At 33.9% G+C, this 26,566-nt stretch overlaps 2 protein-coding genes across 11 annotated transcripts; one reads left to right on the top strand and one right to left on the bottom strand.

Annotated features, from left to right (window-relative positions):
• Positions 1-762: 762 nt before the first annotated feature.
• Positions 763-12,391, top strand: LOC126758112 (A disintegrin and metalloproteinase with thrombospondin motifs 6). 5 transcript variants are annotated; one of them, XM_050472164.1, is made up of 18 exons: positions 763-1,112; positions 3,822-4,144; positions 4,306-4,516; positions 4,633-4,792; positions 5,471-5,590; positions 5,723-5,830; positions 6,034-6,554; positions 7,388-7,486; positions 7,604-7,717; positions 9,209-9,355; positions 9,428-9,683; positions 9,760-9,944; positions 10,006-10,133; positions 10,207-10,334; positions 10,401-10,493; positions 10,563-10,841; positions 11,474-11,651; positions 11,715-12,391. In XM_050472164.1, exons 2-18 carry the CDS (start codon positions 4,063-4,065, stop codon positions 12,041-12,043), a joined length of 3,138 nt encoding a protein of 1,045 aa, XP_050328121.1. In that variant the 5' UTR covers positions 763-1,112; positions 3,822-4,062; the 3' UTR covers positions 12,044-12,391. The 5 variants fall into 5 exon arrangements, with proteins under 5 accessions (XP_050328121.1, XP_050328122.1, XP_050328123.1 ...); XM_050472165.1 differs by lacking the exon at positions 7,388-7,486; XM_050472166.1 differs by lacking the exon at positions 7,604-7,717.
• On the bottom strand, positions 12,242-25,717 carry LOC126758114 (myogenesis-regulating glycosidase). 6 transcript variants are annotated; one of them, XR_007666821.1, is made up of 8 exons: positions 25,601-25,717; positions 22,370-22,892; positions 18,026-18,147; positions 14,955-15,123; positions 14,772-14,867; positions 12,799-14,653; positions 12,433-12,712; positions 12,242-12,383 (listed from the first exon to the last, which is right to left on the bottom strand). XR_007666821.1 is itself a non-coding variant. In XM_050472170.1 (7 exons), exons 2-7 carry the CDS (start codon positions 22,853-22,855, stop codon positions 12,576-12,578), a joined length of 2,865 nt encoding a protein of 954 aa, XP_050328127.1. In that variant the 5' UTR covers positions 22,856-22,892; positions 25,601-25,717; the 3' UTR covers positions 12,242-12,575. The 6 variants fall into 6 exon arrangements, 5 of the variants coding, with proteins under 5 accessions (XP_050328127.1, XP_050328128.1, XP_050328129.1 ...); XM_050472170.1 differs by having other exon boundaries at positions 12,242-12,712; XM_050472171.1 differs by having other exon boundaries at positions 12,242-12,712; positions 22,370-22,954; positions 25,601-25,713.
• Between the last annotated feature and the right edge of the window lie 849 nt (positions 25,718-26,566).

Here is a 26,566-nt window from a genome sequence, read left to right as displayed (position 1 = left end):
ATTTGATATAACTAAGCCACAAATTAAGCTAGAATAGTGAAATTTTATATAGAGGATATAGCCATCTGCGGTTTTAAATTTTTTTGGAAAGTGACCGTAGCTGTTTAATGAATTTAAGTGAACATGTTTTCCTAACCATATTGTGGTTTACCGCTGAAAATAAATTATATCTATTGGTCTACTTCAGTTACATTCGAACTTATTTAGTATAAGGTTTTAGTTAAAACCCTTTCTTGCGAGAACATACAATGTGCAGTTATACCCTTCCTTACTTATCTTAAGGAATTTCGTTGTATTTTTTCTGATGTTTTAATTTTGGGGTATACGACCCCACTATAAGAATTGAAGCCATGTTTTGATGGGAATAATAAACATGTATGTCTGCATTGTACGTACGCGTATAGTATTGAATGTGTGAATGTGTGGAAGTATTTATAAAATATATTCAATGTTGTTTATTCATACATATACAAGTAAGCACATTTGTAAAGGTTGGCCAGCGCGGAGGCGCCATGAACACTTGTATATTATTTGCGCTCTTTGGAACACTGTGGATAAAATAGTAAAGAAACCGGCAAATTGTATTTACTCGATTGTTGGGAGCGGAACCCGATCGAACGCTCTGACTCGATCGCTTGTTCTCCCCTTTGTATGCGTCTTGATGTTTGTTTTGAGTAACCATACACACATAAGTATGTACATAACTTTTTGAACGCTTTAAATTAGGCACTTCTGCCTATTTTAACTCAGTACGATATTGGATTCCGATGGAAATTATCGAGTCTGGACGCACGCGTTGTCGCGACGATATTAATGAGAGTGACAGTGACAGTGACTGTGACCGTCAATTGTTAAAGCAATACAGAAGTCAATCATAAATTACAAACTTTACACCGAATTATTTATTTTTCCTATCATTTGTGCAGTAAATCGAAACTGAAATTTCCTGAGGCAATGTTGAAAGTAAACTATTACGGGAAGTAGAAGGCAAGAGCGTTGCTAGCGAAAATCCAAAATGAATCAGTATAAACGCGTCATTTTAAAAATGTTGAGAAAGCCACCTACATACATACATACATATGTATATGAACACATTTTATATATTATTATAGGTACGTGCGCATGTATGTAAGTATGCATGTGCGTACGAGACTTTCTGAACGTATTTTTTGTGTCAGTGTATGACTGGGGTCAATCCCTTCTAATTAAAAAGTACTATATATTTACACAAATATTCCTAGGCAAATTACAAATAATCATAATATACATATAGTATACATATGTATGTATATGAGTATTCACACAAATTCTAGAAAGCAAGAAAAATGAGATGAACCAATTTCCGTACAAAAGTCCGGGAAATTCCTGAAGCTTAAAAAATATTTCCAATTACCCCACATTAAATACAAAAATGGGACAAGTTAAAGGAGTAGAATTACGTCTAAAGGAGTTCCTTTCACTGAAGAAATGAAAGATATTTTGAATTAGGCCTGTTACACCGAAATTTGTTTAATTATTAGTGTCACAACTCAAAAGAGCACTGCTTATTGGATAAGTCCAGAAAGGGATAGTTGTGATATGAAAAATACTCGGAAAATGAATGGTGGTTTCTACTTCGACATGTTTTATTTCTCAGATCTCGTTTCTCAATTTTACTACAGAATGACGAAGCAGAAAAACAGTCGAAAGAGCTTATTTATAATGATTTTATTATCATTTATAATGATTGCAATTCCATAAGTAATTGCCTGCTTCGTAGTAGTTCTGATTTAGAAAATATGTACATACATATACATATGCAAACTTTCATTGCAAGGACATTATAATGTTAAGTCCGCCAGTTGATTGTAAGAGAAAGAGCATGTACCCGAACAAATTAGCAGTAAGATTAAATCATTTTGTACTGGCGCATTTCCACATGGGTATATCTGAAACGTACAGATGCATAAGGTCGATCCATATTGCTACATTACTATTGTACATTTTGTGTGCTTCATTCACAAAATCTATTGAGCGTATGAATGAACATATCAGTATATAACATTTACTTATACATACATACATATATGCATGTACATATGTATGTACATAGTATGCACAAAAGCTGCCTGAAGCATAACGAAAACGTAACGAAAGAGTGAATAAAAATTAAAAAGTTGTTTTTCGTCCGTATGTATATAAACAATGATACGAGTAGCAAAGTTTGTCAATGAATTTAAAATTAATAAAAAAACTTAATTTCTATGAATTCAAAACAATTTATTAATTTAGCGTCAACTAACCATTTTTGAACAAAGTTAAAGGGCTATTAAAGATAATTGTACTGTGATTATGTAAAAGAGATGATTTTAGGGTATTTTTAAAAAATAATGAAATGGTGCCTCCTGCAGAGAGTGCAGCCTTCACCATTGTCACAATCAAAAAATTGCCTTTACAAATGATAAAAAATATATGATGTTAAACAAAAAAAATGTCGAATTTTGCTCATAAATTACATTTGTATGCCATCAAAAGATTGAAGGATCAGTGTACATACACAAAATAAGCAAAAAACTCAGCGATCGGATGATTTATTTCCAAGTCACAACTGTCAATTTGAAAAAAGTAGTTATGATAAAAACGAGTTCAAAAATAAAGCAATTGATTTCAATATACCATTTTATGATAGAAGGCGGTAATTCAAAAAATTTGGTGTGTTATTTTATAGGTATCTACTTTGAAAATATGCAAAAAAAAATATTTTTTCTAAAGTTCCCCTTCGATACTACTTACAAAAATAGAACTAAACAGAGAAGAGTTTATGCTTGGAAAACACCTTCGGCATTGGTCGAAAGTGGCGTCGCTTCCAATCGAATTTCTGGCCGGCTTCGGCATTAAAAATCAAAATGGGCAAAGATGATTGCAACGCTTGTTCGAATTTGCGGGACCAAAAGAACTTAGCGTTGGCGTCACACTAAGTTTTTGTCCATATGTAAGCGACTGCTGCCAAATGCAAATGTGCGAGTATTTACTGTGAAGCATTGCATGTCATAATATGGGGATTATTCGTTAAAGGTGATGTGCTTATTTAATGTATTGGCAATTTATTTTTTATTATTTTACTGTATGATTTATGATATTGCCAACAAACATTGATATTATTCTCAAACTTGACGTCTGCTAAAGCAAGATCGAAAGCTATTGATTCAAATGCAATCTCGTAAAACAAATATGAGAATGAGCAAGTTGAGCCCGTTTTCACTCGTTTGTTAAGTGTGCTCCGGGCAACAATAAGCCCATGGCGCGCTTGATATATAGCTAACTATAAAAATTGTATTGAATCTGAAATTAGTCTTTACTGATATCCATCTGTCACATAACGAGTTGCTAGTTTAAACACAATAACAATTGGTATTATAGGGATAATAAATTTAAACACACTGTGCCGTAGTTGAAACCCTTAAAAATATTTTGCCAGTTAGGTTCGTATGTATCGTTTAGACTAGGAGAATAAAACTGAAGTATTATTTTTTTGGTCCAGGAATACATACTACATACATACATACGATTATTGAAATAATTCTCAATCATGCTGATACACTTAAACGATAATGGAACAGTTTTTTTTAGAAATTTTTACATTAATGTATTAATTACACTCTCGCAACATGTTGCGACAGAAAGTATAACAGTCTAGTCTTGAGTAAAACTAAGATATCTTAATGAAACTTCGTAAACATGTTCCTTGGCACCCAATTGCAAACGAACGGAATCGGTCCTTTGTCAGGCCCACAAAGTGTTATTTAGCGAAAACATATTGATTTTATTTTGATTTATTTCAGTTGTATCCTCAGTGCCATTCAGAATTCTTAGAACATGTTGCGGTTGACGAAGTTTTAAGTGATGCACACATTGCCATGTTTAAGTTAATTAGCAAAGTTCAAGATTTTATTGATAACGGTTAAAGTGGTTAAAATAAATATCCATTTGTGTTAATAATAAGGACCCTAACTAAAAAACACTTTTGTCCAATTGTCAATATGAAATCGATGAACCGATAGATAAAATTTTTCCACAATTAGAATGGAGCTGTTCATCTATATTGTACCTTCAATTCTACAATTGTTGTGTATTTACGGAGCCGCAGCAACCGATCTTTTATACGGTAGGTACCATACATCTGAAAGTATCTTCATACTTTGACACGTGTTTGTTTTGTTTGTTTACATTCTAATTATATTGATTTAATGCCCTTCTTAGTTTCATATTAGCGAATGTCACTACATAATATCTTCTAAACATTTACGTATTTTTTATTGCGATTAGGACTGCATTCGGACAAACTAAAATCGGGCGCAATTGTTATTCCAAAACGAGTGAATGCAAACGGCGATTTTCTAACTTTCGATTTGGCGTATCGACATGATCAGAACTATCGACATGAACATAGCCGACGCCGCCGAAATATTGCTAAGACTCTCAGTAAAATTCATTACCTGGTCGATATGGACAATGGAACCATGCATCTTGATTTAGAGTGAGAATTCAAATAATTAATTTTTTCAATATTTAACTGGTTTTACATATAATGCATTTACCGATATAATATACCTATATATCATTGCATATTGGTGATTATCATCATAAATGCAGACCTCATACTTATTTCCTCGCACCGAGCTTGATAATCGAGAGGCATCGGCGCGATATTCGTTCGCGTAAAGCGGCTGTTCCAAACACAGACTGTCATTTTCATGGAAAAGTGCGTGGACACCAGGACTCTAATGTGGCGATATCAACGTGTGAAGGTTTGGTGAGCATACAAGTATTTGTACATAATTTCAAATATATGATTGATCTTCTTTTCGTTGGGGTAAACAACATACTCGTACCTCATAAATAGTAAATGCTTCTCATAAAGATTTTCTTAAACTCGTACAGAGGTAAAGTTCATGCTTAATGTTGCCTTTAAAATTAGCTGCTTTTGGTTAAAGAACTTGTTGTTAGTTTTATTTGAGACTAAATTTAAAATTAATTTACTACTGTATGGCGAATATGTATGTATATGAAAAAATTACTATTTTAAAATATTGAAATTAAAACCTTAATTTGGTCAAAGTTTTTATTCCAATCATCTTCCCAGAGCTTGATGAAGTTTCTTCTCATACATTAATATGGGAATTTTCAATCCGTAATTTTAAATTTGGAGAACAGAAGTGACTTTAATTTGCAAGTTATTATTAAAATTTTCTGATTACTGCACAGCTTGTTTGACGGAATTTTAGTTTCTAAGAAGAAACTATAATGTTTATGTATATAATATTTCGCTCAATAGTTAAGAGATGAAAATGCAATAAGTAATATTCCGTTAGTTGGAGTATTAGTAATTTTTGGTCAACCTCTTAATCGCAAAAATTAAATTTTATTTATGGTCTTATACTTTAAATAAAATAATTTAAACTATTTAAATATATATTATTTCAAATTCTAGGTTGGTCATATAAAGACGAAACGTCATGAATACTATATTGAGCCTTCGAAGAACGACCCAGCTGACAATTCAAGCGGGCATCCTCATGTTTTATTTCAGAGATCGTCTTTGAAACCAAAGGTAAACCGAAAAAATATGTGTATAAAATATAATTATACTCATAAGCACTACTTCATTATGAAGTAAACCGCATCTTCTTAAAAATCTGTTTAATGCAAAAAAGATTGTTGAGTAACTAATTTCACTTTGCAGAAGCACTATGTAAAATATAAACAGCGAGAAGAATTGATTAGCAACTGTGGTACCAAGGAACCGAAAAGATATAGTGGAACACGTCTAGAATGGCAAGCGCATGGGAAAGTAACTATGAAAAATCCAATTGGAAACAATTATGCATATGTTTATATTTAAATTAAAAAAAACATTTTAATAATTATTAAGACTGAATATATGTATATGTTTAAAACAATATTACTCCAATATTAAATTGTTTTTAAATTTCTACCTAACAAAAAACATTAATGTGAAGCATTTTATGAACGAATGTGTGTACATTTTCCTAGGTTAAAATTCAAGGCGGTAGAAAGTTAAGGCACAAATATTCATTCCGCTCATACCGTCGCCATCAACAACATTCAATACAATGCATACAAGGAAGATATCCTAGGAAATTCAATCAGGCGCCACAAATTAAATTGAAATATGAGACAGCTTCAGATCACATTAATACAATCAATCAATCGGACTCCACGATCCAAAGTCAAACTACAGACTACGAGAAAATCAATAATGACAAAAACATTATAAATACGAAGGAAATGAAGCGCTCAAAACGTTCAATTAGCAGTCCACGCCATGTGGAAGCGCTGATAGTGGCAGATGCAACCATGGTCGCATTTCATAGCAAACTGGAGACATATATACTCACCATAATGAATATGGTATCGGCGCTTTATAAAGACCCCAGCATAGGCAATTCAATTGAAATTGTTGTCGTCAAAATTATTTTGTTGGAGGAGCATGAAGCTCATCCCGATTTAAATCTTACGCAAAATGCGCAAAAGAATTTGGATAAATTTTGTAGGTGAGTTATTGGAAAACGAATGTTTGAGTCGCAATCGTTATTTCATTTACACTTTAAAATCGTTAATGTCATTATATTCATATATATAGTTCAAATTGCAATTGGTTTTTAATTGTTGTTTACTAACAAGATAAGTATTTTTATATGGAACTAGAAGTTTCTTTACCTGATGTTTTTTTAAAGGAGTCCATATATGTATACATATGTATGTATGCAGGCACACGTCTTCTTTCGAACAATCTATCATATTTGCTTGATTTCTTTTGAGTTAAGTCATTTGAGAGTAAAGATTAAATTCATATATTCCAATTTTAAGTACATATATTGGCAGTGGCGTAGCTAGGGGGGCGAAGGGGGCCGTCGCCCCGGGCGCAATGTCTTGGGGGCGGCAAAACGACCTTCGCTGTTTTTTAAAACTCCAATTCGGGCAAAAATTCCTGCAAATTGTGACAAAAGTGTACAAGATATAGGGCGAAAATGGGTTTTTTCTATGGCTTTTAATAAGATATCTTGTAAATTTACTATCAATTTCCTCAAAAACCATATTTGTGAGAATTTTGAAACTTCAGAATTTGCGTGGCTTCTAGTTCCTAAATTTTATATACTTAATATCGAAGATATTTTGTAAAAATTCACTTTTGTTCGAACCACCTCATGAAACTTGTAGGTAGGTAGATAAAGGGGGGCGGCAGAACATCTTTGGCCCCGGGCGCCCGAAGTTGTAGCTACGCCACTGTGTATTGGTATTTGTAGTAGTTTTATAATAATTTACTGTACGCAATAAAAACTGTGCATTTATACTCCTCTTTGGTAATTCTATGACACCACACCAGATGGCAGCACAAACTGAATACGGCCAACGAAAATGATCCATATCATCATGATGTTGCGATACTTATAACGCGGACCAATATTTGCGGCAACAACTGCATGTGAGTGAAATATTCAAGTTGATTGAGTAAATTTCGCTTTTGACTTGCTGCATACATACATATGTATGGATGTGTATGTGGTAGCAGATTTTGTTTATATTTTTTCTAAATTTCTAGGACCCTCGGTTTAGCCAATGTGGGTGGCATGTGTAAGCCGAAGCAATCGTGTAGCGTTAACGAAGACAATGGTATAATGCTTTCGCATACGATTGCACATGAATTGGGACACAAGTACGATAAGATTAATTTCGATACAGCCAGTATTAATATTTAGTTTATATTTTCGCAACATGTTGCTATAGACAATTATAATTTTAATCAATTAATTTGCATTGTTTCACCTGAAACTAATCGAGATAGATATGGAGTAAGATGTATGTATGTATGTATATATGGTATGTACATAAATGATCAGGATGATGAGACGAATTGAATTTCGGGCGACTGTCTGTCAGCCATGCCGTCCGTGTAAGCTATAAGTTGAGTAAAAATTGGGATATCGTGACATTATTGGGACATTTTATTAAAAAAATGTAGCCAAATAATTTCAATTTGTTTGACGTAACTGACTGATGTACAATCAAATTTGTTTCATGGTAAAACATTCAACTTGTTTTATAACTAAACTAAACGAAAACTACATTAAAATCATCTTCAAAAAGGATATATAAGTATGTACATGCATATGTATCTGACAAAAAAAAGCAGATCATGCTAAATTTAATATATTGAGTCTAAGGTCTAAGCCAATTCCATTCATATTCAGCGCTAAACCACATATTCTTTAAGAAAGCTAGTATACTTAAATTTATTACAAAGCATACATTTTGACCAAGCTAAACGGTTTAAAGACAGGTGGGAAGCAGGAAATCATTATATAGGGTATATTAGGGGTAGTAAAGATCTTCACTAGCTTTTGACATGATTTTATAAATATATAACTCATCACTGACTGCCATATTCAGCATAGGGATTGTTAGAATAAAGAAAATCATTGGAAGTAGTGTATGGGGGTTTAGGTAATTCGTAGTCCAATATCACATATTTTCTAGTTTTCGGTGATAAAAAACAACCGTGAGGAGAACAAAACTATTTTACTCTATAGCGACATGTTGCAATATTATAAAAATATTATGTGTACATATGTACATATTTATACCCTGAACAGGGTATATTAAGTTTGTCACGATGTTTGTAACACCCAGAAAGAAGCGTCGAAGACCCTATAAAGTATATATGTATATAAATGATCAGTATGTTGAGCTGAGTCGATTTAACCATGTCCGTCTGCCTGTCTGTCCGTCCGTCTGTATATATACGAACTAGTCCCTCAGTTTTTAAGATATCCTTTTGAAATTTTGCAAACGTCATTTTCTCTTCAAGAAGCTTCTCATTTGTCGGAACGGCCGATATCGGACCACTATAACATATAGCTGCCATATAAACTGAACAATCGGAATCAAGTTCTTGTATGGGAAACTTTCACATTTGACAATGTATCTTTACCAAATTTGGTACAGATTATTTTCTAAGGCAACAATGTAATCTCCGAAGAAATCGGTCAGATCGGTTAACTATAGCATATAGCTTCCATACAAACTGAACACATAGTTACTAAAAGAAATACACCTGTGAAGGGTATATTAGCTTCGGTGCAGCCGAAGTTAACGTTTTTTCTTGTTTAATATGTCTTTATGCTTAACTGTTTACCTTCAATCGTAGTTTCGGCATGTTTCATGATACAGCGAAAACTGGATGCCATCCTCGAGTAGGCTCAATTGTTCACATAATGACACCGACTTTTGGAGCAGATACTTTACAAGTTTCCTGGTCGAATTGTAGCCGGAAGTATATTACACAATTTCTCGAGTACGTGTGTGGCTCACGAGTTTTTCCACATTTCATTTATATGTATTAATACCACTATATTTGAATTTACAGTCAAGGTTTCGGCGATTGTCTAGATGATGCGCCCACTCCCAAAAGAAAATATGTTTATCCAGCTTTACCCCCAGGAGTACTATTCGATGTCGAAACGCAATGTCGTCTGCAGTTCAATCTAACGGAAGCCGACGTCAACGCATCATCATGCACATCTATGGATGAAATTTGCTCTACATTGTGGTGTAGAGTCAATGGCGAATGCGTAACAAACTTGCGTCCTACAGCGCCGGGAACAAGTTGTGGTGATGGAAAGGTTAATCAATATTTTATGAATTCGGTTTTTTGTAAGCATTGCTATTTTTTGAGTCTGTGCTATTTTGATTTGATAGGGATGTCATAATGGAAAATGTATACCAAATGAACAAGCTCATCCAATTAATGGGAGTTGGGGGGCTTGGTCCAAGTGGAGCGATTGTTCGAGAACTTGTGGCGGAGGTGTGTCGACTCAAAAACGAGAATGCAACAATCCGGTGCCGGCGAATGGCGGTCTCTTTTGCATTGGTGAAAGAAAAAGGTTTGTCGCTCTTTGGACTTTTTCGCACACATTAGGTGTTCTACATATACAGTATTTTCAGATATAAGATATGTAATCATCAGCCATGTCCGGTGGGTGAAATCAGTTTTCGGGCACACCAATGTTCCAAGTATGACAATGTGTACTATCAAGGCTCAATTTACAAATGGTTACCATTCTTCGATAATAGTAAGTAGCCGGAATTTAGAAAATTTCCTTCTTTTGTTTGATGAGATGCCTACAAGTATTTTGGTGTTTGCAGAAAATCCTTGTAAGCTGCTGTGCACTGATGTTGACGATACCATCATTGCAAATTGGGGAGACACAGTGAAGGATGGCACGCCTTGTGGTGTTGGCACTAACGATATGTGCATCGATGGAATATGTAAGGTGAGGCGACACAATGGAACATATATTTTCAAAGGTCAATGAACGCAAACGTATGAATTGATTTAGAAAGTCGGATGTGATTGGGTTTTGGATTCCAACATGCGAGAAGATCAATGTGGAGTGTGTGGTGGAAAGAGCGATCGATGTAAATTAATAAAAGTGAGTAAGTAATGAAATGGAAAGTATAAAATCTAAAAAAATATATTTGTAAAAATTAAAATATTTCAGGAGGTATTTGAAGAGAACGTCAATGTAACTGATGGGTACGTAGAGATTGTAACCATTCCCTCGAAAGCCCGTCAAATTATAATAAGAGAAATAAGCAATTCGAAAATATTTCTCGGACTTTCAATGGCGAATAGTAGTAATTTTTACCTAAATGGTGATGGACTTATATCTATGCCTGGAGAATTCAGAATAGCAGGAACGGAGAGTTTATATGATCGTGTGGATGAGCAAGAGATCATAAAAATACCTCAACCGATTGAAAATGCTATAACAGTACATGTAAGTTTCTATTCTAAATTAATGCGAAAAACATATATTAAGTTTACGATTTTAAAAATGTTAAAGTTAAAGAGACGAATTTTTTCAAGATATAGCGTGAGTAAAAGTTTATAATCTGATGATTATTATTTGTTATTCAAAAATACAGTACTTTAGCGCTATACATAACTCAATCGACAATTAAATTAAAACTAAAAATTATATAGAAGCTCCTCTAGAATACAAGAAATCAGCGTTAACTTTTTTGCTTAAATTATTTAAAGTAGATTCAAATGAAATGATATGGTTTATATCGGCGTTATATTGGAAGTGGGGAAGTAAGCTGTGGTTCAATATCTCAAATTTGAGATATTCCTAAAAGGCATTAGGATAATGTTTTGTACCAAATTTGTAGAATTATTTGGGAGGTATAGAATTTTCTGTATGTAGACAGTGCTACGCAATTTTTCCAATTAATTAATTTTGCTTGATTTTTTAAACGGTGAGGATGCTTACCTTAATAAAGTGTGATGTAGTATAGAGCTTCTAATTATCGAATTATTCGGATCGACAAGTTTATCTGACTTTTTAAAAATTTTTAAGGCTCTTTATTTTTCTAAACAATTACTAATTACAAGATTATAAATTGTCAGGCTATAATTCGTGGGGACGGATTAAATACCAGTATTCGTTATGAATTTGCCTTGCCCGCACTAAATAACTCACAAGGAGTACGGTATTCATGGAAGTTGGGCGAATGGACCGATTGTACCAGCAGCTGTGGAGGCGGTGTGCAATATAGAATAGCACAATGCTATGCGGATGGAGAATGTAAGGAAAGTGTTGTATTATAAATACGTATTTGAACTCAGTATCGCGCCTTATTTCATTTAGGGACACCTAGCTCCGAATATTGTTGGACTTTTGCAGAAAACAAGAGACCAACGCGGCGTATACGTGTTTGCAATAGGCATCAGTGCCCGGCCCATTGGTGGACGGGTCCGTGGCAATACTGCCCAGTTACCTGCAAATGGTCAGAGGACTTGTCGCCTGTACGGCGTCGCACTGTCATGTGTTTGGATCAAAACGAAGTTGTTGTCGAGGATGATCGCTGCAATATTGCATTAAAACCTCCGAGTACAGAACCCTGCAGTCATAATTTACCCAAGTGTAAAGTAAACAATAATATGGAAAATGTTGTTTTGCAAATGCAAAACATATAAAGTATTAGTAAATTAGTATTCACAATTTCCGCCGAACAAGTTAAATACATGCAATTATATAAATATAGTAAATAGATTTATATTGTTTATAGAATTATTGATGTTTATTTTTAGCAAAGTTGTGTACGTAGACTTTAAAAAATCGTTTTAACAATTCGTGATAAGTTTAATGTACTTACATAATATTTTCCACAACAATAAAATTGTATAGTATTTTATTTAACTCTATCAATTTTACTTAAAATTTAAATTAAATACTATATGTTTACATCCAATGTTGATGGACCAAATATGGAATTATGTACGGAAGCTCAAGTTTCTAATGGAATAAATAAGGAATCTACTTGACTTGTCTATTAATTCTTGTGACAGTGGAAGATGGTATATACCTTTAGGTATTTCCTTATTTTAAAGAACATTCTTAGAGTGCAATGTGGTCGACAGGTTTTATAAGGCATGTTTGACATACGGAAGTGTTTACAGTTATTTCAGCTAAGCCTTAGGAATGTTTTCGTATTAATGCATTTCTGCATTAAAATCTAGTGTTGTCTGGCATTTTAACGAAATGAGCTATCTTATCTTTAGGCACTTTGTAATTATGCATCCAGCGACTGCCTTTCCGTAATGAGCCGTCAATTCCGTCCTTCCAAACTCCTTGTGGCAAGTAAACTACAAACAGGAATAAAGAAATCAACAAATATAAACTTACACATATGTACATATGTATAAGAGAGCGTAAATAACATGAATTTTACCTTCTCGTTCGTCCGAATTTTTTTCCAAAATTGGAGCCACGATCAATTCCTCCCCTACTGAAAATTCATCATTTACAAGTAAGCAAGCCGGGTCATGGGGATCTAGCATCCAAAGTGGTCGCACTAATGGTAATCCTTCGTTCATTGACTCGCTTAGATATTTCTTCAATAACGGTATAACAATTTTCTGTCGTATGGACATCAATTCCTTGGCTTGATCAGTAATGTAATCACTTTTATATTCGGATGGTAAATGGCTAAATTGCATCGACGGCATAAAAGTCATTAATTGCATCCAACGAATGAAAAGATCTTGTTCGGCGAGTTCTGGTTGACCCAGAGAGTAAAACGACGCCATTTTTTTTAAAGTGCGATTAACATAATAGTCGCCACCAATAGCACCCGGTAAAACAAAGGGATACCCATTTATACCATTGTTTAAAACAACGGTTAACAATTCACGCAAACCCTCCCACGAAGAATTTATTGGTGGCGTGCTGAGGAAGGTTGGTGGCTTTGGGATAGCACTTGCACTGGATACACCAATAAAGCCAACACTTTCCATACTACTTGTAAAGATTTTGGCATACATATCGGGGTTGTCCAGAGTCGTTCGACACTGATAATAATGCGGTAGATTATAGCTCGTACCGAGATCCAAGTAAAAACTGTCCACTTGGTAGTCTTCCTTTAGCTTTTCCAATTTATTCCGTAACCATGGTATTGAAGCGTTATTCGTAATATCCAATACTCCGGCACTGGATGAACTCTTGTACCGTGTGAGCGCAGGAATACTTCTATCCGAGTGCCGTTCATAGATAAGCAATTTGTTTTTAACGGCGTCTTTGAAATTGGGACTATCTGTACTGATAAAGGGTTGAATCGTGAAAACAACTTTAAAACCTCGTCGATGGAGTACCTCAATAGTGTCCTTGAGTGTGGGAAAACGCTCTTGATCTACAACGAAATCGCCAATGTTTCTTTGCCAGAATTCATTTACTAAAATATGACCCAAACGCATAAAGCCCATCGCGATAACATCTTCCGAATAATTGTATATAGTTGTTTCATTAATCGATGTCACTTCACTTTGAAACGGTATCTTCCATACGGGTTCTTCAATCAGTGAATGCAGAGAATAGATATCAGATTCCTTTAGACCATCCCACAGACTCTGTTGTGTCATCAGCATATGTAGACTACGCATGTCTTCGGTAGTGCAAATTTTATATGTAAGCTCTGGATATTCCGTTAGATGATTGACGAAGGTGAAATTATCATTTCGGGCACGAAAGCATAATCTATTTTCTGTTTGATTGACAGATATGTGCAGAGGTGTGCGATCGTCGACCTGCATTGCCACACCAATCGAATTTATGAAATAACGTTTTATTCCGTTACCGAACTGATGAACCTTACCGTCACCACTACCGAAAGGTGCATAGTCAAAATTTGCCGAGCTTAAGGACCATTCCATGCCCTTTGTAAAGCTCCCACCAAACCATAGCCCGTTATCCCTTTTCAACTCATAACAATCGGTTGGATAAATTCCCGAACCCAGTGCTTGCCACTGTATGTTATAGCAACGGAATACATTCATATTTTGGAAACTCATATACAGCCGAGCTATACCATTCCATTCCAGACAAACGCTGCCATCATTTTTACGTTGGTCTTCCAGACAATAAAACGGTATACTATCGGAACTTATAGAGAGACCTAACTTTCCTGTTATCACTTCCTTGTCTTCGTGACTTAAAATACTGAAAGTACGATCCAACGAGCTGAATTTGATCTTTTCGAAGTAGGAACGAGTTAAAATCTCCTTATGGTAGGTTATATAAGAGTATCCAATCTGGTTAGATAAGAAATAAACATAATAGTAAAAATTAATTTACGAATTCATTATTTAAAACTGCATTTCTTTAAAAGGATAAACAAATCCTTCCATACAGTGAATCATAAACTCTTACCAAGAAGACAATGATGAAGAATAATATTGTGACGAAAATCTTAATTTTATAATCCTTGGTTTCACGTTTCTTTTTGCGAATCATTTGGGGGAATGCCTTAAATGATATACATACATATGTACGTAAATAAATAAGTACGGATGTAGTATGTATATGTGTATGTATGTATGTATTACAACTTACATTCATTTTTTCTCGGAGTAAACTGGCCAATGAATTAACGCTAGTGATGGACGCTTGGTTGCTAGCCACACTGTGGGTGTCGAAGTCACTGGCAAGCATCTCCTTACTATTCAAGCGCAAGGCGGGTAGAGGGGCTATCGATGCTCGGCGGCGACTCCGAAACGGATCACTGCAATGAAAATATGCTAATTTCATACGTGTCGCACTTACATATGTAACAAATGTATGTACATATGTATGTAATGGTCGTAGAAACATTGGGTTTAATTTATTAATAAGAAATATTACACAAAAGTGCATATTTATATATGTACATACATACATACATATGTATGTACTTATGTACATATGTATGCATTAGTACTGCAACAAACCGGTTATTAAATAATCAATTTCGAATGTTAATTAAATTAATTCCATAATCTCTACACCCATATATACTTACATACACATACATACATATCCCTATGTGCATATGTACATATGTTTGTAAGTGAAAATGTATTCTTAATTGAAATTCCGCTTATACATACTACATATGTTAACGTATATACATACATACATGCATATCTACATATATCACGTACTCAAACATTTACACACATATTAATGTGTTTATTATTTTATTTTCTCATCTCTCCCACACTATCTCCAGATTAAGTAGTGCGTTGCAAATATTTACTTCTATGTGCTATGGTACTTTGTGCTTTTTTGCATAGCATGTAAATATGTATGTATTCAAATTTCTAAATATATACATATAATGCACAATCTGTATTGCCTAAACTATCGACTTAGTCTATTTTAAGTATGTTTATAAGAAAAATCAATTTCTAACTAGAAAGGTTGGGATGAACTTACATATACTTTACGTTGGTCTAGCCTTTTATCAGACAATGTGGCGAAGATTTGCGTTCTTATCGCTAGTAAATTCAATCGAGTACTGAGTTGTTATATCTCTTTTAACTAAGATAAACGCACAGTTTGTGCCGAGACGAATCATTTCTTAAAGCGTACACTTTGGACATACACATATGTACCTACACACATATGTATATGTTCATATGTAAGTATATTCATTATCCACTTGTGGAAGAAAACACTCCCAAAGTCAAAATTAGCCTGAAATTCGCAAGATTTACAAGTATGTATAAAAATATATGTACACAGGCATAACGTTGAGTAACAATAGAAAGCCAATAACTTAAGATACTATACAAACTTTATCTGGCAAATTTGTTTGAAAAAAAAAAAAACGATTCCGTGAACAAGTTCATTGGGAGTTCCAGTTCGAAATATTTCCTGTTACAATAATTGAATTTAAATTTAATTTTTCAAGAATTATTTGCTCTATTCAGTTCTCACATTCTTCAAACCAACAAATATTTGGTTTTTAACTTAGAAGATTTTCCTTCTCAAGACATAATATGTAAATTCATCCAAGTGCAAATAAATGCGAATCAATTTTGATTTTGATTTATTAGTAATAGATTCATAATAGCATACGAATCCTCTAACATTGATCCGATTATACTTTTATGTTCAGATAATACATAGTTTACGGCTGTTTTCTCTATGACTGATTAGCTGCAATCTGTCAGTAAAGCTCTGGTTAACTTAAACAAGACTCCTTCTTTCAAGAAAGAACTTATTTTTTTTAACCAGAACTTAAGTGACAGATGGCAGCTAACCAGACATTGAGAAGACGACCCTAAGTGTCGTGATTCTTACAGTATGTATGTATGTATGTATAAATGAGCATAACAACATGTTGACATGTCGCCAACATTAGTTTGTACAGGAAAAGAGGCACGGTGATGATTTTAATGTGGTCAAGTCAATATGCTATGCCAGGTTGCTGAGTCTAAGGGGTTACATTGGTTTACGGGTTTCAAAAAATCGATTTGTTTATTGTCTGATTACATTCTACTACACCTTTCCCCAGTTGATCCAAGTAATAGTTTCGCGTTCGAGGCCAGCTAGGCCAAGTGCGCTGTCTTTAAACGCGTTTTTCTTGAAACTGTGTTTTTGAAGTCGGTTGGCAAGATTTTGAGAATTACTCAAATGATCTTCATGAAATGAATCACTTGGATGCAGGATTTTTTTCGATTACAACTATTAAAAAAAAATGTTGCGCAATTTTCACTGAATTTTAATTTTTTTGTAAAAATATCTGCAAAAATCCAATTTTCAGTTTTTTTCCTTCGTCCCAGTTCAAAGTTAAGGTTCTAACTAAAACACATTTTTTCACTTTAGATGATCTTGTAAGGAGTTATCATACTAACGCGGGCGCATCTTTCTTCCGAGCGGTCACTGGAAATGGCGTCGCAAAGACCGAGTTTAAAATATTTTTTTCCAAAAATTTCGGAATTTCTTTGTTAATAGTGCATGTTTGTATCAATAAAAAATTCTAATTAAATATTACATTTTTTACATCTAGGGGTTTCACATAGTCTGAAAAAGTTATAAGTTATAATGACCCGAAAACATAGCATTACGAATTGTAAATGTGTAAACTCATTTTTGTATGTAATCCAACAACAATTTTTTTAAGCCAGTGTAAAAATGTATAATTTTATGATTTTACGATGCTTTATGACGGGTTGTAAGTAGTCCCAAGCAGAAAAAAGTTGTTGAAAAAAGGCTGATTTTTACCCGAAGAAACCCATTTCAACATCGAGGGTTACAACCATCTAGTATTTTAGTGTGTCTATCATTTTCCACTAATTGCTCTTTCAGCGAGTTTCCTTACTTGGGTCACTGAATCTGTAGCTTTTTATGTGGATTAATGATTTTACCAATCGCCTTATGATGGATTTAAGCGTTCGCATCTATGTATACAAACATTATTTTTTGTGCTTCCATTATCACGGGTGAAGTTGAGATCGTAAGCTGGTGATGTGTGAATAAGTAAGTAATCATGTAAACCACTAGGTAACTTGACTATAATCACATGTTTTGATGTTTCCTATTTCAGTTCTCTCCCTTATATATACTGAGCCTTTTTTGCAATCTTAAATACATACATATATCTCTGTGTATATATGTAATATACTATTTGTAATACGAACCGATACTTCCGACGTCCGCCACCATATTCCTCATCATCGCTCTCTTCGTCATTCTGGTTTATTGATGATATACTTGTTTCCGGTACATTCGGGCTGACCGAACCGCAGCTGTCATCGTTTATCTGTCAAAGAGATTTGATTAATGCATAGAAAATTAAAATCTTTATTAGGTTCACTTAGAAATCATTGTAAGGTTTCGCGTACTCGTACACCTGCCTTATCAAAATGAATGTACAAAGTTGTTAAATTAGTCACAGGTTGACTCGGATAGTAGGAGTCGTAATCGGCTGTTTTAATAATCGTGTTTGCAGAATAATTCGCCATTTTTGAAATTCATTAGAAGGAATTAACCGTTGTCAATAAGAGGCTATATGTAAAAGTTCTAATATTCTAATATAAGTATATATAGAGTTTGGTTTTGAACTCATCAATTTGAAAATAATAAAGAATATAAGTTAATTAAATAAAGTTCTAGTTAAAAGCACAATATTCTCTATCAATTACTGTTAATAAACTAATGTCGAAATTCAAAATGAATTTCATTACACCGCAGGCCGTGTTCACCAATTAATATACATTGGCCAAGTAAATAGTCCAAATCAATTGGAGCGCGAATGTGAGCGCAGAGTGTGAGAGCAAAATTAATTAATATGAAAATTTACAAGTGAGTGCTATATATGTATGTACATAAATCTACTAATAGTAAGCGCGTATTGAAGATAAGCTATTGATGAGCTATTGAATTTAGATTGACATGATTATTACAACTTACATATTTACCTATAACAACCTGTAGGCGATGAGAAGCATGCATTAGATCGGATCATTGTTATACGAGTTGGTACTGCCAATTTGTTTAGAATTTATTGTTCAAAAATTGGTCAATTTCATTTCGATATATGTATGTATGTATGTAAGCAAGAAAGTTGAAGAACAAAATATACAAGTGCATGCATTACATGAGTTTTTGATAACAATTACATTCATCTTTAAAAAGTTGTCGATTATTTCTTAAGCCTGGAATGTCATCCTTATTTGTATACTCTTGCAACCAGTTGCTACAGAGTATAGTTATAGTTTTGTTCACCTAACGGTTGTACGTATCACCTAAAACTAATCGAGATAGATAGAGGGTTATATACATATATATAAAAGATCAGGGTGACGAGAAAAGTTGAAATCCGGTTGACTGTCTGTCTGTCCGTTCGTCCGTGCAAGCTGTAACTTGAGTAAAAATTTAGATATCTTGATGAAACTTGGCCCTTAGTACAAAAAAAATTCAAGTTCGTTGATGGGGGTAATCGGACCACATTTAACAGTACTGTTAAAAACTAAAATAAAAATCAATAACTAAATACGCCAAAGACATTAAATTTTACCACCGAGATGGTACAAGAGAGCTTTATGGCAGCTGGTTTGAAAATTGGACGATGGGCGTGGGATTTCGACAAAATTTGGTATGTGCCATTATTTTTATATGCCTATGTCACGTTATGAAAATGATCGGAATCGGACCATAACCACGCCTACTTCGCACATAGCACCATTTTAAATTCCATTTGATTCGTTCAGTTTCCAGTACACTAATCAAGAAGGAATTAAGGGATCGTTTCTGTTTGACCGTCCGAAAAATCACCGATTTTCGCGATTTTTTTTCGATGTTGAAATTAACTAATCGTCCGTTTTTTTATTTTTCTTCTATATTGGAGTCACTATGTTCTGCACTCTGTTCCCTTTCTACCAGAAACGCTGTTGAGGCCGTAATAATTTGAATTTCGATTTTAAAATTTGCGAGAATGTTTATTACAGTGTATACTATACGATAGTGCAAATTTCAGGAGGAAAAAAGGATTTTATTATTGTCTTTTGTATAAATTTGAAACAAGAAGTAACGAATTTCATAAACCCAGTTGAACTTGACTAACTCGAATCACCATATTCCACAAAAAACTTCGACTTAGAGAGACTTGAAATTTGACTTCTATTGCCAATGCGAGTTCGAGTTATGGAGTTCAACTGTATGTATTTTTAAAATCAGAACAAAACATATAAGAAAAACATCTTTTCAAACGAATTTAAAATCGCGCGTCGTCGTTTTAACGAAGAGTGGCGGAGCTGGGTTTTCCTCAAAGCAAAGCGAATTGATATATCTACCTTACATTCCATTGGAAATTGGTATTGCTTAATAGTTATGGCATAGTTTTAGGCATGACTCAGAAAGTCTGCACAGTAAGCCCACAAAGAAGTAATAAATTATGCCTCTTATGCAGTTTAACCAGAGAATGTAAAACATAGAGAAGGCAGAGAATGTGAAGGACATGTTTTATGTTCTCTGTTTTATATTGTCTGGTTTAACATCAGTTGTATGCGTTTCTTGAAATCTTACTTTTTGTATTTTTCAATAAAGCTAATATACAATATTAATAGTTATAAATAACGGTTTTTGTATTTTTAAATTTTTGCGGGTTTTAGAAAGGCGAACTCATATTCATTGGGTTGCAGGTCACAGGATTATTTTACAAATACCGCATATACATACATATAATACGAGAAACCTGCAACATCGAAAACTAAAAATTAAGATTACTAAAATTAAGAAAGCAACCCAAAACATGGTCGGGGAGAGATTTTAAAAATTGAAGAAATTAACGGTTATTGACAGTAACTCAGACAATTCAGCTGCGTTGTGTAAATAAGTACATTTGTAATTCACACATGTATAATATATACATATGTATTTACGTTTGTTCCCAATGCTATTTAACTACTACATATACCTTGTATTGGTTTTGGACAGCTAGACATGGTTTCTAAATAGCGAATCGACGATCTTGGTGTGCTTTGTGAGAAACCGCGTGCACACTCAATGCGAAATGATAATTATTTGTATGCAAGCTTTGTAATCAAATGATTATAACGCTATAATTCTCATATGAATATGTAAACAAACGATGAATTACCTGTCGCTGGGGTCGTAAACACATAATTAGCATTTGAAATTCCAATGCACTTCGAAATGTTAAAGTTAGGTGATTATATAAAATGCTGATGTCAAACCCATTTTACTTGCCAGTTAATACCAATAAACACAATCGATTCGGCTAGGCACAACACTGTTTTAATGGTCATGCTTTATATCTGTATAGCACCCATGCGCTGCAAAAATTCTAGACATTCAGGGAAAGTTTGGAACCGAGTTTCTCCAGTGAGTATTGTTCTATACGTCGGCAAGTTGTATCTCCAATTTCGTTTATATTATATTTGGCCTTTCTAAATTCGTGTGCTTAATTGTTTATTTTCAATTTAAACAATTGGATTGACATTGTGATCAAAACTTTGATTTTATTTGTTATTAAATGTATTTCTTAATGGATATCGGATATCATATATAAACATATATCAATTAACCTTAATGGCCGCAGTTTGTATAAATTAATTCTTATTTACTTCACCATTTTATCTCCCATGAGTACTTCAACCCATTTCAGACAACAATGGCAATATTTATGGACGGAAATAATGAGAAACATCACAACCTGTCGTGTATAAATGCACATACTTAAATATCATCTATAAATATGCATGCGTACATACATATTTATTTAGATGGTGCAACAGACCCAATGGAAAAATTATCGTTTGGAAATGCAAATAGTAATGGCTAGCTCCTTTCTCTACAGCGATGACATACGAAAATAAAGTGTTTCTGTGTTTCTTCAAAAGGCTTTATTTGCATTCTATTTTATGCGTCGCCTTGGCCTCAATATACCTAGCGATAGCCTAGAATTTTAACCCATTATATAGTGAATTAATCTCTGTACTACGTTCGAATTAACAGTTTTAAATATAAATCAAATAGTTTAATATTAATGTTTAATAAGATCGCTTTACGACGCCACTGCTTTGGCTTTGTTCTGGGTGATTCATATTATTACGTTAGTAAAAGATTCACTTGTCCCTGAATATCATCTTTATCCGCATAAATTTTATTGATTTGCTTGCTTTTTACAATATTAGACGATCCAATATCATTGGATATATGTACATATAGTATGTACATTTACCAAAAGACTAAAAAAGTTCCAAATAAGAGTGAATGAAAATGCAAAAAAAGGTGCAGAGTAAAAGTCAATCAAACGTACTTTCACAAATTTCTGTGACTGTGAGAAAAATGTACTGCATCTCATTCTTCCCTCTGGGTTGTCTGATCTAAGAAAGTAAACTAAAAAATTATGCCTCTATTTACGCCCTTATAGTGTCGTATATATCTATAGATCTAAAATTTTGATGTTATATATACATATATTTATGTACATATGCATTTACATATAAATGAATACTTACACTATCACTCTTTTCCTCTTCGCTGAGGGCATCCTGTTCTTGCATTTGATACTTCAGCCGCAGGCCTTCGAGATCAATGGCATCGATCCCCATTGGTAAGGATATGGAATTTCGACGCAAATTCCTACCTACCGGCTCGACATTGGGAATTTGGTTATTTGGGGGTGGTGTAAGTTCATCGCCTTCGGCCCTCAATGTACTGTCTTGTTCATCCACCTGTATGACGATCGGCATATTGACATTTCGCCTTGCAGCGATTCCACGCTTCATGTTACCTTCGCTTGACCGACTTTCATCAACATTACCGCTATTGCTGGAAGTTGCACTGCAAATGTCGCTTGTGCTGGAATCGTTGAGTCTATCCATATAGGGAATGCTGCTTTCACTTTCCGTGCTCGGTGGCCGTGGGTTTTGTCCATTTGGCAGCAGGGGTTTGCGTTGTTTTCTGTTTTCATATTGTTCTTTATTGTATTCTCTATCGCTCATTTTGAGAGCTTTACGTTGTGCTTAGTAAATTGCTATGCTAATTATTTCGAATACATGTTTTACACAAATTCGCACACTTATGTATGTATGTATATTCAACTTTATTTGGATTTGTTAGTATGGTTGCGTGTATATCGATGATAGATATATTGCCAACTTAATTCAAACCCGTTTAATCAAAATTCAAAAAAAAATCATTTGCTTTTAAGGGTAAAGGCGTAACTGAAAAATGGTGGCTAATTTGATATCTTGAAAGAACCTGAGTGCATGATGTATGCATGAGTAATTTTATGTCTTCGGTCCAAAGTTATAGTCCAAAATAAAACACAAGTATATAATTGTCTCCATTAATAATAGTTGAGCAACTTAGCACACTGCTACAAAATTTTTACAAGTCTTAAATCTCTAAAACTAAGCATCATACTTTTAAAACGAATTTCGAAATTCTATAATGGGATTAGCATAATCTGGATGTCATTTCGAACTATACGAATTTATACAAATAAACACGTCTAGTATGTATTCCCATTTCCAAATGTACTGTATGCATGTGCTCTCAGATATGGAACATTTCGAAGTAAAAGGAGTTTTTTAGACACTCCTTTTAAAAACACGTTTTTGTTCCTAACACGCTAAACACCTTTCACAGTGTACATATACATAGTATCTTGATTACTTATGGCTTTATTTGTTAAACACTTAAAGAGTAGTTAATGATATTTCATAATTTGTTATTTTTGTACGGCTACGGTTACCTACATATGTACATCTTATCAGGCGCATGTCAGTATATACACAGTATGATATATACATATTATTAAATGTCAATCAACATAATAATTTAGTAAAAGCAAATTTAAAAAGATATTCGCATGTATATAATTTGTAGTTTCTAAATTTTATGTCTCGAAATGGAAACTCAAATCTATGTCGCACCATCAATAGAATAGCTTTAAACTGCAACTAAGGCTCATAGGTGGTGCTCCTCAGGTATGTAAGAATACTTTGGTAGGATTAAGACAATCTGATCAGCTCAAAAAATTCTCAAAGAATAACTACAAAATTCATTATTAAATGAAATTCTGTAGGATCTGGACCGACTTCATCTACTTTTAGAAATTAATTAAGTTATGCTAGAATTCTATCACCTAATTTCATTAAGATATTATATAATGAATTTCTCCTAAATATAAAGGTTCTGATGCCAATTATTATCCCTTGACCAAATTCTTTTTGTAACTTATAACTTTTAACATTTCCACCCATAAGCCTTATCTAACATCCCTCAGAGTGTTAAGGATAATATTCACCAAATTTAATGAAAACCGCATAATTTCTACTCAAGTTTCTGTTTGTCCCTTTGGCCATTTATTCGTCAAATCATCCCGATTCCGAGCCAGATCAATGGCTTATATCATCACTTGATAAGACTGGTAAATTATGGAAAGCATTAAATGCCAATTATAGACACGCATCGTGAATCGAATTTAAACGAAACAAGTATAATTTATCTCCCAATAGGCCGGTTGATATTTCATTGACATTGTGAATGATCTGTTTATAGTTCGAGAAAAGTGTTGACTGCACATTTACGGAATTCGCTCCAAAGTGCAGTTTTAAAACCGATCAAACGTTAGGACAGCTGAGTCAGCAGTGAAGCAATGAAGTCAATTGTAATATCATCGATGACACCATTCGTTTGCTTTAATTCCAAGAGTCCCTTTCGTCTCAATATTGCCAAAGTGCTTATTTATTGTCGTATAAACGCTAGCCCAGTACTCCGATTTTAGGCTTTTAAGGCGTGTTATTGAAAAATTGCGTTGTTCATATATTTATGGATCTATAATACATACATTTGTATATATGAATGTGTACATACTATATACATATGTATAAAGATTTTTAAATGCTTCTTTGAGTAGTATGTGAGCCTCTTTTTGCGTCATGAATAATTGATATTCCAAATGAATGCAGATAAATATGACTGCCAAATACCAATCTGCGGAATAATTTTACGCTTTTTCCTACAAGATAAGGGTCCTAAGGGTATAATAGCAAAATGTGTTTACATCCATACAATATAGACATGTTTGTTTGTATGACACAATGAAACAACCATTAAATGGTTTTTGGCCATCTTAAAATAAAAGAGAAGAGAAAGACTTGTCAAATCGATACCGTGTATTCACTTTTTTAATATTGTAAAATCTAGATAGCTCAACATAAACCCTGCTTTATTTTAATCGGTCTTTAGTGCCTAAGTTTGAAATCTACAAACGAAAAAATTTGACTACTTAAAACATTGTCATAAGGTATTTAAAAATATTAGATTCAAATCGATCGAAATCGTGTGAATTAGGACTTGTTTTGCCAAAAATCATTCTCAACATGCGACAAAACTTACTAAATCCATAAATCCATCGAATTTATTTGAACTTTTAACCAAAATAAGGGAAAAAAGGGGTAGCAAATGTGTATTTACACAAATCATTTACTCTCTATAGGTCAATAGTTGTAACAACCATACGAGTATATGATACGATGATTAAAGGGTAAGAATCAAATTATACGTTGTTCTAATAGAAACAGCACTATTTAATTGCACTCAATACGAAATCAGTCCTTTTATTCTTGACATAATTCGAGTTATTTTCTTTATCTCAATTATTAAATAAAATTCGTAGAGAACTACAAATGTTTCACATAGTACATAAATATATGTATGTATTTAACAACTCTTCTAACCGCTGTAAAGCAAACTTTTTAGAACCGAAACTGTTCCCACGAGCTTTGTGATCGTTTCCGAGCAATTCTATTTGCGTGTGCGCACGGTGTAGAATTCGAAACCACTGTGAGCCGTTAACGTTGTTTTGCATCTATACAAAGATTACAAAGCCGACAAGCGTAGCGATTCTGAGCGCATTCTCAATGGCACCGGCTCACCAACACATTCGCAGCAATTGATACGGGTGATAAAATCGCCCAACACCCGCGCATTTGTAGCTGCACAGCAAAAGTATTCAATCTACTGTGACGGACATTCCAATTATAAGTGGGTAAACATGGGTAAGTGAAGAAGTTATCCGCCACTCGGTCTCACAGCTTACTTGCGTATATGTGCCTTATGTACATGTGTATGTATGTCCCAAAAGTTTGGCAATAGCTTCGCATTTCGCTAATTATAAGTGTATATATGTATGTTAACTAACACGCACACACTTTTCACGAGTCGCTGATAATTGGCACTGTAAAGATTCGGTTGAGATAATATTTGTTGTTCCTTTACGTGCCCCTCTTATCTGTGGGATGAAGCCGCTCGATAACACTTTTATAGAGACACATGGCTACATTCATAGTCGTGATTTACGATTCGTACTCAATACATAATTCATATGTACTCAGCGATATTTTAAGAACGATTTATGACACCAAGAGCTTGTGTATGGTAGTTCTATGTCATATACGCAACGAAGCCTTATGAAGTTTGAGAATTTGGAAATATTATTAATAAGATCGGTAAGCCTTGTCAGCATTGGGTCCAAAAGTAGATAACTCAATTATTTAATCCCATCTACATGTGTGAGCATGGAGCATTTTTTATACTATTTTAACTTTATTAACTTTCAGCTTTGCTCTTTATATTCATGTAGTATACATGTTTACGCATGTACATATGTACAAATGGTTGTAGCAATGCAACAAAGCGGCGTC

Source organism: Bactrocera neohumeralis, chromosome 5, assembly GCF_024586455.1.
Source record: "Bactrocera neohumeralis isolate Rockhampton chromosome 5, APGP_CSIRO_Bneo_wtdbg2-racon-allhic-juicebox.fasta_v2, whole genome shotgun sequence".
Lineage (NCBI taxonomy): Eukaryota > Metazoa > Arthropoda > Insecta > Diptera > Tephritidae > Bactrocera > Bactrocera neohumeralis.
Note: the sequence above shows the minus strand (reverse complement) of the source record. Positions and strands in the feature narration are given on the sequence as shown.

Bases quoted from the DNA above. Each gene is read 5' to 3' on its own strand.
- LOC126758114 (XM_050472170.1), bottom strand. From the start codon at position 22,855: ATGAGCGATAGAGAATACAATAAAGAACAATATGAAAACAGAAAACAA. The intron at 14,868-14,954 runs GTAAGTTGTAAT...ATATCATTTAAG, and splicing joins TACTCCGAGAAAAAATGAAT to GCATTCCCCCAAATGATTCG. The intron at 14,654-14,771 runs GTAAGAGTTTAT...TTATCTAACCAG, and splicing joins TCTTCATCATTGTCTTCTTG to ATTGGATACTCTTATATAAC.
- LOC126758112 (XM_050472164.1), top strand. From the start codon at position 4,063: ATGGAGCTGTTCATCTATATTGTACCTTCAATTCTACAATTGTTGTGT. The intron at 10,494-10,562 runs GTGAGTAAGTAA...AAAATATTTCAG, and splicing joins ATCGATGTAAATTAATAAAA to GAGGTATTTGAAGAGAACGT. The intron at 10,842-11,473 runs GTAAGTTTCTAT...ATAAATTGTCAG, and splicing joins AAAATGCTATAACAGTACAT to GCTATAATTCGTGGGGACGG.